General features: G+C 34.5%; 1 protein-coding gene across 1 annotated transcript; it reads left to right on the forward strand.

Moving 5' to 3' along the window:
- Positions 1 to 6,058: 6,058 nt before the first annotated feature.
- On the forward strand, positions 6,059 to 13,916 carry LOC115984785 (probable LRR receptor-like serine/threonine-protein kinase At3g47570). Its single transcript, XM_031107792.1, has 4 exons — positions 6,059 to 7,662; positions 8,107 to 8,765; positions 9,025 to 9,443; positions 13,635 to 13,916. Exons 1-4 carry the CDS (start codon positions 6,059 to 6,061, stop codon positions 13,914 to 13,916), a joined length of 2,964 nt encoding a protein of 987 aa, XP_030963652.1.
- The last annotated feature ends 71 nt before the right edge of the window (positions 13,917 to 13,987 follow it).

The following is a 13,987-nucleotide window of genomic DNA, read 5'->3' on the forward strand; positions in this document are numbered from 1 at the left end:
TATTTATTTTTAATAATATCTACTAGAAAATATCTATCTATCTATCTTGAGAGAGAGAGAGAGAGAGAGAGAGAGAGAGAGAGAATCCTAAGTTGGATCTAATAAATAAATTTATTACTATAATTTTTTTATAATGGAAAATTTTGATGAAAATATCACAAATATGCAAAACATTAATTAAAAAAGAGTTAGAAGATTGTAATATAATACAACAAAAAGATAACAATGAAAATCATCATAACTAGTCGCTAACCCATGCGATGCACGGGAAAGCTACCAATTTTTTCCAAATGATGTGACATTAGCTATTGGAATTCAGCATCGATTCTCTGGTAGCACATTCTTATTTTTCAATTTCATTTATTTGATATCTTCCACTAAATATTCAATGCATTCAACAACAACAAAAGATGCAACCAAAGCTCTCTTCAGGTTTTTCTCCTTCTCATGTCCATTGATTTGCTCTTAATTTGAGGGCAATTGGAATAGCAGGGGGGCTATTTGAAATTTTGAGTAACATTAAGAGTTTGCTTGCTTAGTAGATTCATCGCAAGTTGTGTAACAGTCTAGGATAGGTACTTGCATATACCTAATATTAAATTCAAGTCTATTAAAGGTGAGATAACAGTGGATCTTTTCTTTATAAGTAAATATTAGACTTTATAAAGAGAAAGAGCAATTATGTAATTTGATCTTTTGTTCAATTTGGTGCCGCCCCATCTAAAACCACCCCATTAACAACCCTAAAGCAGTAGAAAAGTCAAACAGATTGAAGCCATAATTTCTGCATATCTAATTATGTAACAACACACTCCTACTGTTTTGAATGTGGCACAAACATTATTGATTGGCAATTGCAAACATATATATCAGGAGACTTAATAATAGAGTCAGTCAAAGGGACATAAAAAGTCATCTCCTGAATGGTTTTTTTTTTATAGTTTTTTTAGTTCTTTTTATTCTTTCTTATAAATAAATTTTAATAGTTATAGCAAACTTACTGAACATTCATCTCAATGTTTGCAATTACAATATGTTCTGTGCAACTAAATAATTTAACAAAGGAGAACACAATTCTAGTTGAGAAGTTACTGTGTAAGTACTATATATTTTTCTTTTTATTTTATCTTAGTAAAAATAAACTATTTTGTTTGTTTTAAGTATTCTTCCTAAAATATGCAGCAGATATACTATGCTCAAGCTAAAACAAAAGTGCACAGGGAAATAATTTTTTTTGTTTATTGCTGATTCAGCAGATAACTTATTGAAACAATTTCCTCAATCACCCTCTTAATTGAAATATTGCATTAATGAATGCTAGAGATATATAAACGTGTAAGTTTTGTGCATATTTCAATAAATTTTCTCTCAAGGCAAGCTTATTTTCCTACAAGTTGGCCAGCCCATGGTAGGTATCATGAATGAATAACACTAAGCATAAAAGCAGATTTAAACACAATGTAAAGAAAAAGAAAAAAAAGACGTATAACCTGATTATCAAGAAGCAAGTTGATAACTCCACCTCGCTCAGTTTCCACTAAACAAAAATAAATCATAGCTCAGTTTCCACACAAAACAATTCAAAATTGACCAATAGCTCAGTTTCCAGACACAAAAACATATAACTAAAATTCAAAAAACACAAAAACAATTCAAATTGACCAATAGCCACTAAAAGGGAGCGCATCCAGAAGCAGGTACAACATTGTCGTATAATTATTTCATTAATTTTCTTTCTGTTGTCAGCACTTAAAGTTGAACTGACTACATTTGGTGAAGGTGTTTTTGCATTTCCAATGGACATTGAATTATTCCATTATGTTCTGTCTGTAACTGAAAAGGGATGCTAATGAAAATGTCAGCCTTCATAAATAATGGTAGAAAATCCTAATGGCCATGTGTCATGGGATGAGAAACCTTATCAATGTGATTGCTCACATTTGTTCCTCTAAATCCATTTTAAATGATGAGTTTGTAGCTTCTGATAATGTATAGAATAGGAGTTGGTTCCACTTGTCATGAGAAACCCATGGGGCTCCTGAATGGTTTTTTTTTATAGTTTTTTTAGTTCTTTTTATTCTTTCTTATAAATAAATTTTAATAGTTATAGCAAACTTACTGAACATTCATCTCAATGTTTGCAATTACAGTATGGTCTGTGCAGCTAAATAATTTAACAAAGGAGAACACAATTCTAGTTGAGAAGTTACTGTGTAAGTACTATATATTTATCTTATGTATTGCTAAGATTATGTACAACAACATAGATGGTGACAACAAAGAGATTCTATTTTCCAAGAATGATGCTATCAGTGCTACCTATGCAAAAACATATGAGGAAGCAGTCACAAGGTCATTGGATAAAAGTCTCCAGGCAGGTATTCCTTGGATATTTTTTAATTTGTATGATACGTGTCTTTGTATGTCTTTATATTGAAGGCAAAGTAGGGATTGCAATGTTCTTAGCAATACTAGCCACGGGCCAGGATAGATAGCCATGGGATTAGGCTAGAGACAGAAAATAGGCATTGATTTAGGTGCGCACAGGACTAAATAGCACTTACATCACATGATATGTGTAAGCTTATAATTTTTATGATGTATTTCTCTGTATAATTAATTAAAATGATTATCTAAGTGTGTGCACAAAAACTACAATTCAATCAACTCTAGAACACAAAAACAAATAGCTCAGTTTCCATACAAAAACATAAACATATAACTAAAATTCAAAAAAAAGTTAAGAAATCCACACTAAAATAGTAGCTCAGTTTCCACAAAAAAGTTAAGAAATCCACACTAAAATTGACCAATAGCTCAGTTTCCATACAAAAACATAAACATATAACCAAAATTCAAAAAAAGAAAAAGAAATCCACACTAAAATAGTAGCTCAGTTTCCACAAAAAAGTTAAGAAATCCACACTAAAATTGACCAATAGCTCAGTTTCCATACAAAAACATAAACATATAACTAAAATTCAAAAAAAAAAAAAAAAAATTAAGAAAAGCATACCTTTAACTCTGATTCGAATGGAGGAAAAGAATGAAGAGAAAGGCAATAGCAATAAACCTAGAAATTGAATAGCCGTGAAAAAAAAAAAGCATCGTGAAAGGTTTATATATATAGTTATAGAGTCCTAATCTATATAGAGTTCGGATTCAGGAAAAAATATAGGTTTATAAGATAATAATACCTGTGGGCCGGTCTCGACAGGCTGGGTCGGTTGCATTGCCGACCGACCCAGCCCAGTTTCCACGGGCTGGTGAAGAGTGGAAACTGAGCGAAGTGGATATGGGTATAGTGGGATTTGTGGCCATGGGCTTGCCGTGGAAAGGAAGAAGCAGAGGATCGGTCTGTTGGGTCGGATCGGTATCGGGTTGTTGGGTCTTGCCGTGGAAAGGGAGAGGTAGCAAATCGGTGAATTGGTGCTTTGAAGAAGGTGTCGTTGGGTCTTGCCGTGGAAAGGAAGAGGCAGAGGATCGGTCTGTTGGGTCGGATCGGGGAAGAGGCAGAGGATCGATCTGTTGGGTCTTGTCGTGGAAAGGAAATGGCAGAGAATCGGTGTTTTATTTTCGTGTGGGAGGAAGGTAATGGCAGAGCATCAAAAGAGAAGGCAGTCGGGTAGTGTTTTATTTTTTTTGTTTTATTATTTTTTATTTAATTTTTTTTTAATGTAGTGCTGACGTGGAAAAATGTGGAAGCTTCAAAAGCTTCGATTATATATATATATATATATATATATAGATAATATAGAAATAGTTAATCCATTAAATTTTTTTGAGGAAATAATACATTCATTATCTTGATTATGTGAAAATACTAGATTCTTTTCAAAAACCATAAGAATTTTGCTAATAATAATTGTTGATCAATACTTATTTTTATATTTTTTTTCCCCAACTGCAAATGGGCTTGAAACCTCAAGTCCAAAATGGACTAGACGAGGCCCATTTGGGTTGACAAATGGGCTTGCTAAAAACACGGTTCCAAACTAGACCCCAATGCTTGACAAAGAAAAAGACCAGGGTCACGGAGCTATTCTTGGTCAGGTCTTCTTTGTCATGCCATAAGTCTACTCAAGATATTTCTTGTAAATCTGTGGTGGAGTTTGCGTAACAAGGACAGGTCTTTTTCTTTTTATTATTTATATATTTATTTTATGTGTGAAAAATAGGGATTTATTTAATATTTAAAAACAAGGTATATCATATTAGGATTTGTGTAGTCTAATTATGTTTGATTTGGATTATGATTAGACCTGAAATAAAATTGCTTTGGTAATCAATGGAGAATTATATGAGACTTAGTCTATAAAGTGGAAGTTGGGGTCTATAGGCCCTAGTTGGAAACTGTTGTTTTGTGTGTTGATTTTTTGGAGAAAAAACTGCTGTTTTGTGTGTTGATTTTTTGGAGAAAAAACTATGCTACTATATCTTTTATATATGTATATATATGTATTTTTTTTTTCTGTGAATGATGAAATTCTTCTGTATAATTCTACATACGTAGATAAATTGTCAAATCATATAAATATTATTTTATATGATTGTTTTCTTTATCTTATATTTTTTTTCTTTATTTTTAAATCTCACACATCTGAACATTTCGTCCATATTTCCTTTACGTACAGCCATTAGACACCCGTAGTTAGTGTCTACTTACAAAATGAACCATGGAGTACTCTCTAGGAGTGCATTTCTGCGAAAGGTCCCGCATATAATTACAAGAAACAAAAGATGGACATTATTCTACGTTGGCTGCTTTATTCCCTTTCTCTTTTTGCTAGTCCGTCTGCAACTGATTGCCTAGTGGTAGGTATAATGTTGACGGACAGGTCGTCTCTGTCATGCCATAACTTTTTGTTTGATGGAACTCTGTCATGCCATAACTACTATGCCTTCTTCCTTGCGATTCCTCGCTATGACATGCTGGTCCGCTGGTGTAGACGTACTATGCAGTACTATTAGTGATGTCATATGTCACGTGAATCACTCCATTTTCCAACCCTACCCTAATAATACGCTAACGCTAGAACCCCACATCTTTTGTGTGTGGTCTGAAAGAACTGTATTCCACGCGCGGTCTAATAATTATACATCATGGTGCCAAGTAGTGGATAGATGTGATAAATTAGTAAAAAATATGGCAAGAAATAAATAGGGTATAAGGTAAAAAAAAAAAAAGACCAAATAAAAAAACCAATGAAGAAAATTATGTGGAGTTGATTATTTTATTTTGGGCTGAGGTGGAAACTGGGAGCTTCAACGTTATATGAGGCTTTACCAATTTGCAGTAGAATGAACCCAATTCGAAGTAAACAATATATTTTGATTATTTTCTATTGTTTGGTACTATGTTATTGTTGTGATGTTTACTCAAGATCTGCAATTGAGGAGGGAGAGTCTCCTTTTGGGATGTTCCATTTTACACCAATTTTGGGATTTGTTTAGAAACTGTGTGATGTTTAAGCTTTGGCTTACTCTACTTTGGAATAAAATGTCACGTTTTAGCTTAATTGGATGTTGTCATTAGGATTGCTCATGTAAATTAAATATTAATAGCTTCAAAGGTCACAAATTCAACCCCTGGTTTGATTGACTGTTTGGTTTTATTGATCACCTCATATGACCATAAAAATTGAATTCTATTTTGTCCTTATAATCAGTTAATGTTCTAAATGTTTATGGCCAAGTGACTTGCATGTGACCGTTAATTTTAACCATCAATTAGGCTACGAGGTACATACATGGAAAAAATTTCTAGGACTAGCACTGGAAGTTAAGCTCACAACTGTGCTTATTTAATTTTTTTACTTGTACACTAAATTTGTTCAAGAAATATCAAGGGGCTCACCGTCCATTGCACGCCCCTGACTAATAGTACTTGAATATCAAGGGGTTCGAAACATCACCATTCTTGCACTAATTCTCTTCTTTCCCTAGCTATAAATTTGCTTCTTCTTGAGCAGCAAAGCAACCAAACACACAGTTGTACCATTTCAAAGTCTAGTTAACCAGCATTTTAGTTAAGCGAAAGCCTTTTCAACCACATTGAATGGGGCTTTGTTCACACCTGAGTTCCGCTCCACCATCTTCATCTTTTTCCATGCACACATTTATTCTTCTCTGGTGCTTTGGCTTGTTCCTCACCTCTGTGGTTGGCGGGAATAATGAGACAGACCGGTTGGCATTGCTCGACTTCAAAGCCAAGATTAGTAAAGATCCTCTCGGGGTCATGAGCTCTTGGAATGATAGCATCCATTTTTGCCAATGGAAAGGTGTTTCCTGTGGTCGTCGACATCAAAGGGTCACTGCGTTGGATCTGCACTCTCAAAAACTGGTAGGCTCTATATCCCCAAACGTTGGAAATTTAAGTTTTTTGTGGAAGCTAAACCTTGAAAACAATAGCTTTTATAATGAAATTCCTCCAGAAATTGGCCGTTTGCACAGACTAGAAATCTTGCTATTGAACAATAACACAATAGGTGGAACAATTCCTACCAATTTATCCAGTTGTGCCAAACTTAGAGTGTTTCATGCGGCTGTTAATAATCTGGTTGGAGAAATCCCCACAGAGCTTGGCACCTTGTCAAAGCTCCGATTCTTTGCTATTCATAAAAATAGTTTGACAGGAATTATCCCACCTTCTTTTGGAAACCTATCATCTCTAGAAGGTTTTTGTGCAGCTTATAATAACCTGGGTGGGAGTATCCCTGATTCTTTTGGCCAATTGACCAAACTTAAAGTCTTTGCTGTGGGTTCAAATAGGTTGTCTGGTACAATTCCTCCGTCATTCTTCAATATCTCTTCAATAACAAAGATTGATGTAGGAGTTAACCAAATCCAAGGGCATCTTCCATCGGACATAGGTATTACTCTACCAAATTTAGAAATATTTTCCATCAGCAACAACCAGTTTATTGGATCTATCCCTATTTCAATTTCTAGTGCCTCGAATTTGCATATTCTAAATTTGGCCGAGAATAAACTAACTGGAGAAGTTCCTTCTTTAGATAAGCTAAATGAAGTGAGGTTGTTTTCCATTGCTGAAAACCAGCTTGGAAATGGAGGAGCAAATGACTTGAGTTTTCTCTGTTCTTTGTCAAATGCTACCAACCTAAGAGATTTGGAGATAAATACCAACAACTTTGGGGGGGAGTTGCCTACATGTATTGGCAACATCTCAACTAGTCTTACATTTTTCTATTTGAATAATAATAAAATATCTGGAAATATTCCTAGTGTTATAGGGAATCTGATCAATCTGGAGGATATAGAAATGTGGAACAATAAATTTTCAGGTAACATCCCCTTTATACTTGGAAACCTTCATAAATTACAATTTTTGGATTTGTCTCAAAACAATTTCATTGGGAACATTCCATCCTCTCTTGGAAATTTAACAAATTTGTTGGAGTTGTATTTAGGAGACAATAATCTTCAGGGAAGCATCCCTTCAAGTCTAAGTCAGTGCCAAAATTTGATAACTTTTCATCTTCCCCATAACAATCTTAGCGGTATCATATCCTCGCAAGTTATTGGTCTCTCATTTTCACTAAATAGCCTTGACTTGTCTGGCAACCAATTCACTGGTGTCCTTCCCAGGGAAATAGGAAATTTGAAAAATTTAGAACATTTGGATATTTCTGAAAATATGTTGTTTGGTAAAATACCGACAAGTCTTGCATGTTGTGTAAAGCTAGAATTTCTAGCCATGAGAAGAAACTTTTTCCAAGGGGTTGTTCCTTCATCCTGGAAATTATTAAGAGGTCTTGAACATTTAGACCTTTCTAACAATAATTTTTCTGGCATGATTCCAAAATTTTTGGAGAGTTTTGATTTCTTGAAATTATTGAATCTCTCGTACAACCATTTTGAGGGTGAGGTACCAACAAATGGAGTTTTCAAGAATGCAAGCGCAACTTCGATTAATGGAAATGGTAAGCTTTGTGGGGGCATACCAAAGTTTCAACTTCCTAACTGCAACAACAAAAAATCCAAGAAGAGCAATATGACTCTTACGTTGGAGCAGATAATCGTTATACTCTTCGGACTTCTTGGAGTAACTTTGGTTTTTTTGTTTTTATTTATGTGTTCTTCAAGGAAAAAAAGGAGAGAAAATACCTCAAGTGATTCAATAAATTTATTTTTGAATGTATCTTACCAATGTCTCCTAAATGCTACTAATAGATTTTCTTTTGATAATCTAATTGGTGTGGGTAGTTTTGGGTCAGTGTATAAAGGAACTCTTGATCAATATAGACATGCAGTTGCTATCAAGGTGTTGAACCTTGGGCGCCATGGAGCTTCCAAAAGTTTCAAAGTCGAGTGTGAGGTTCTAAGAAACATCAGACATCGAAATCTTGTACAGTTGCTCACAGCATGTTCGAGCATTGACAATCAAGGTCATGATTTTAAGGCTTTGGTATACGAGTTCTTGGGAAATGGCAACCTAGATGAGTGGTTACATCCAACTCCAAGAACAAATGATGCTCTTGAGAAACCAAGAAAGTTGAGTTTTCTTCAAAGATTGAATATCGCTATTGATGTTGCTAGTGCATTGGAATATCTTCATTATCATTGTGAAACACCAATTGTTCATTGTGACCTCAAGCCTAGCAATGTTCTTCTCGATGATGAAATGGTTGGACATGTAAGTGATTTCGGCTTGGCAAGATTCCTTCATGATATTATCCAAGATTCTTCTACTAATCAAATAAGCTCCATTGGGGTTAGAGGAACGATTGGTTATACTCCTCCAGGTAAATTTATTTTACATTTCTTAAATTTAATTGCTTTCCTTTTTCCATATCTTCTACTTTAGTTTTAAGCTTGAAAATATGGTTTTAATAAGGATGTATTGTATACAAAAGATAGAAAGTATTATATCAAAAATTTCTAGATATCTTTATTTTTTTTATGCCATTGAAAACATTCTTTAAATCTTCTAAAAATTTTTATTTCCCATTTTTGATGTTTTGAAAGTATGCCGATTACAATATATGTTATGTGCAATTGCAGAATATGGAATGGGAAATGAGGTGTCAATATATGGTGACGTTTATAGTTACGGTATATTATTATTAGAGATTTTCACTGGAAAAAGACCAACAGATAACATGTTCCACGATAGCTTAAGTCTTCGTGACTTTGTCAAAGAAACTTTGCCGGAACAAATAATTGACATTATAGATCCTGCTGTTCTCGGGGAAAGACAAAAGGGAGAAAGAAGGATGAATGACACTTGTAATGGGAATCGAAATGGAAGTTCCAAAGTTCATGAATGCTTAATTTTGATACTTGGAATTGGAGTTGCTTGTTCCACTGAAATTTCGAGAGAAAGGATGAATATCAGTGCTGTTGTAGCTGATTTGCTTTCAATTCGGCAAAACTTTCTTAGAACCCGTATATACACTACTCAGACAGAGTACAAGCAACAGGTATTTTTTTATTTTTTATTTAAATCTTTGGTAGATTTAATTTGATAACGTATCTACCAAACCATATGATCTAACGATAATAAGGCCAGTCCAAGTATATCAGGGAAGAGGGTGCGAGGGAAAATCCTATGGAGATTAGAACCCATTGAGATTCTATAAACTCATTCTACTATACAAAGTATTGGCAATGAGCCCAATTACGTTTCTATAATACGTAAACATGTGTATTTTCATTTGGTTGATTTCCACTATTGGAGTGATTGAGATTACAAGGAACTGGCTAACATCCTATTACTCTAGACAGAGGTCTCTATCAATGACATAAGCTTAAATTGTTTCTATAAGTACTGAATTGTTGACATTACAAAGACTTAAAAGTAAGTAATTTGTTGTAAAAACTTTGCTATCCTTTATTTATTTATTTATATACAGAAAATTCTAAATATTTTCCTAAGTAAATGGATTGCCAATTGCATAAATATTGAATGAAATGGGATTTAACATTCCTAATTTCTCGCACAAATGAGCTTTCTTGTGTTGTAAATTTTCTCAAAGGTAAAAAAAAAAATTGATACTTAATTTACTAAATTGTAGCTAATGAATTAAAGAAAATCCTTTTAAATTCTTGTTACAATAGAGAAAACCTGACTCTTTTAATTAAAAATTTATCTTCCTTTACCACAGGTGCAAAAGACTGATGACTTCTTTTGAAGGCCAAGATTATGTTATATAACAATGAAGCAAATAATTTGTAGCTCTCTAGTTGCTTGTGTTTGGCCAAAGTTTAGAAATACTCTGTTGACTGAGGGAAATGTTCTTCTTCAGAATATTGTGATTGTCAATATGCTTACAAAGATAGTTATTGGAATCGAGCTTTAATATTGCTTGGAGTTGATCAATATGTATCATGTTTAAGCATCTTGAATAGCATTTGGAGGTAATTTGGGATTATATACACTCTGTTCTTTTTGCAAACTTGTGATTCGCGGTTGGTTTCATTCAACCCCTCAAAAACCAGAACTTAACTAGTAAAAGGCACTTCTATCCGAGCTTATTTTTTGAATCTCTCAACGAGTAGTTATTCTTTCCCGTCAACCTGAACAAATTATAATAAAATAGTTAGATGAAAATCTCACAAATGGACAAGAGATTAATAAAAAATAGTTAAAAGATAATGACATAATACACCAAAATGATAATAATCATAGTAATGTTCAAATATTTATTATAACAATTCTCTTAGTGATATAAAAAGACCAAATTATTTTCAAAATCTATGAATGCCTTACAGAATTTTACTAGTATTAATTATTGTTAAAAGAGTCTTTTTTTTGGGGGACAACTAAAATGGGCTTAAAGCCACAAGCCCTAAACAGAGGAGACGAAGTCTATTTTGGCTGAGAATTGGACAGACGCAATCGGCTTGTTGGCATGCTACATGGGTTCACATTCGGCCACAATGCTTCACAAGGAAAAAAAGGGCCCTGCTGGATGGACAATAGGAATCTATCCCTGCTTACTGGATCTATCCTTGCTTCAATATCAAATGCCTCAAATTTACATATACTAAATATGGCCATGCATAAACTGGCTGGAAAAGTTCCTTCTTTAGAGAAACTAAAGAGATTGAGGTTGTTTTGCATTGCCAAAAACCTGTTGGAAATGGAGGAGCAAATGACTTGAGTTTTCTCTTTTCTTTGTCAAATTCCATCAACCTAAGAGATTTGGAGATAAATACCAACAACTTTGAAGGGGAGTTGCCTAAATGCATTGGCAACATCTCAACTACTCTTACCTTTTTCTATTTGAACAATAATAAAATATTTAGAAATATTCCTGGTGTGATAGGAAATCTGATCAACTTGGAAGACATAGAAATGTGGAATAACAAATTTTCAGGCAACATTCCCTCTATACTTGGAAACCTTCAGAAATTACAATTTTTGGATTTATCTCAAAACAATTTCATTGGGAACATTCCTTCATCTCTTGGAAATTTAACAAATTTGTTGGAGTTGTATATAGGTTACAATAATCTTCAAGGAAGCATCCCTTCAAGTCTTAGTCAATGTCAAAATTTGTTAATTTTTAATCTTTCTAATAACAATCTTAGCGGTAACATATCATTGCAAGTTATTGGTCTCTCATTTTCACAAAATAGCCTTGACTTGTCTGGCAACCAATCCACTGGTTTCATTCACATGAAAATAGGGAATTTAATAAATATAGAACATTTGGATATTTCTAAATACTTGTTGTTTGTTGAAATTCCTGCAACTCTTAAAAGTTGTGTAAAGCTAGAATTTCTAGCCATGAGAAGAAATTTCTTCCAAGGGGATGTTCCTTCGTCTTTGGAATCATTAAGAGGCCTTGAACATTTTGACCTTTCCGGCAATAATTTTTCTGGAAAGATTCCAAAATTTTTGGAGAGCTTTGATTTCTTGCAATTATTAAATCTATCATACAACCATTTTAAGGGTGAGGTACCATCAAATGGAGTTTTCATGAATGCAAGTGCAATTTCGATTAAGGGAAATGATGAGCTTTGTGGGGGCATACCAAATTTTCAACTTCCTAAATGCAAAAACAAAAAATCCAAGTAGAGAAAGTTGACTCTTACATTGATGTTAATACTATCGGGCTTATTGGAGCAAATTTGGTCCTATCATTTCAATTTCTTTGTTTTTTAAGAAAAAAAAAGGAAAGAAAATACCTCAAGTGATTCTATACATTTGCTTGTGAATGTGTCTTACCAAAGTCTCTTGAATGCTACTAATGGATTCTCTTCTACTAATTTAATTGGTGTGGGTAGTTTCGAGTCAGTGTATAAAGGTATTCTTGATCAATATAAACATACTGTTGCTATCAACGTGCTGAACTTATGGTGCCATGGAGCTTCCAAATGTTTCAAAGTTGAGTGTGAGGTTCTATGAAACATTAGACACCAAAATCTTGTAAAGGTGCTCACAGCATGTTCGGGCGTTGACTATCAAGGTCATGATTTTAAGGCATTGGCATACGAGTTCTTGGAAAATGGCAATCTAGATGAGTGGTTACATCTATAAGGTTGAATTTATTCAACCATTTTGTTGGCTTTATTCCGTGTCTAATTTACTTGTAATTCAGCATTTAGAAACCTTGTATTTAGGTGGGAATTATGTAAGGGTAGTGTGTGAGAGAGTGTGAAGAAAAGCTCAAGGGTGTGAACTCAAGAACAACCTCGCAACTGGCGAGTCGCCAATGGAGGCACATATGTGAAGCATGCAAGGGAGCTGAAGACTTATGCCAGCTGGAGCACTATAGGACAAAACTTCAAGTCTGACCAAGCAATTAGCTCGCGACTCGTTCCAGTCGCGAGCCTGAGTTGTCAGAATGCTTTGTTTATTAAAACCTGACTGTTCACATTCCTCATTCACTCCACTATAAATACCCTTATACCCATGAAATGTAAAGAGCTTCTAGAGAGAATTTTGAGAAAGAAACCCTAGAGAAAAACAAGATTGACTCATCCACAATCTTCATCCTTTGATTCTTTGAATTCCTCTACTCTCACCCTCTCCATTGATACATTCTTGAGAGGTACATTAGCCAAATCCTTATCTCACCATACCCATATCTATGAGGAGATATTTTGGTACTTGGGAAACAGTTCAGAAGGGACCAATTGATATTGGTTGATGCAATGGGCTATTGCGGGATCCAGTAAGCTAGAGAAGATAAGGTTCGGTGTAACCCTGTTGGAGCAAGAAGCTTGGAGGGTTTAGGTGCATTGGGTAGATTAGGCTTGGAGGGTCTTCTGCTATTTATGTATACCAACTTTATTCTCTAGTGAATTATTGACCGCTTGGAGGACGGCAGAGAGGTTTTTGCGCTAAGGACTTCAGTTTCCTCTTCGATAACACATCGTTGTGTTATCTTTGTGTTTGCATCTCTTTTCCCTTAATCTTTGCCTTTTAACTACTGCTGTGGTTGTGATTAATTATGGTTTAGATTGTTTTATCAATTTTTTTTAGCTTATTTTCATATTCCGCACATACATTGTTTGAATATAAGCTTGTGTTGGTAATTTGTAATTTGGAGGTTTAAACGTTCATAGGTGTTTTACACACTATTTGAACATTCAATTGGTATCAGAGTGAGTGCACTTGCTATGGCTTAATTACCTAAGTGTGATCCTTGACCCCATTTGAGATGTGCCGGTCTCAATCTTTCAATGCTCCACCATATTTTGATGGAAGCAATTATGCCTTTTGGAAAGTCCGGATGAGGGCATTCTTGTGTTCAATTGATGAAAGTGTATGGGATGCGGTTGATGTTGGATGGACTAGGCCGGAGGCTACCAAATCCATATGGGATAAGGCAGCCCTCGCGGCGGCTAATGCAAATAGCAAGGCACTAAATGCTATTTTTTGTGGTGTATCTCCAGATGAGTTTCACAGGATATCTCACGTCACAATTACTAAGGAGGTGTGACAAATATTGGAGACCACGTATGAAGGCACCAAGAAGGTGAAAGACACTAAGTTGCAGATGCTAACTACTTG

The sequence above is a fragment of the Quercus lobata genome, chromosome 4, assembly GCF_001633185.2.
Source record: "Quercus lobata isolate SW786 chromosome 4, ValleyOak3.0 Primary Assembly, whole genome shotgun sequence".
Classification (NCBI taxonomy): domain Eukaryota; kingdom Viridiplantae; phylum Streptophyta; class Magnoliopsida; order Fagales; family Fagaceae; genus Quercus; species Quercus lobata.

Coding starts and splice junctions, on each gene's coding strand:
- LOC115984785 (XM_031107792.1), top strand. CDS start 6,059: ATGGGGCTTTGTTCACACCTGAGTTCCGCTCCACCATCTTCATCTTTT. Junction 7,663..8,106: donor GATATTTCTGAAAATATGTT/GTTTGGTAAAAT, acceptor GTGTTCTTCAAG/GAAAAAAAGGAGAGAAAATA. Junction 9,444..13,634: donor AGACAGAGTACAAGCAACAG/GTATTTTTTTAT, acceptor ACCCCATTTGAG/ATGTGCCGGTCTCAATCTTT.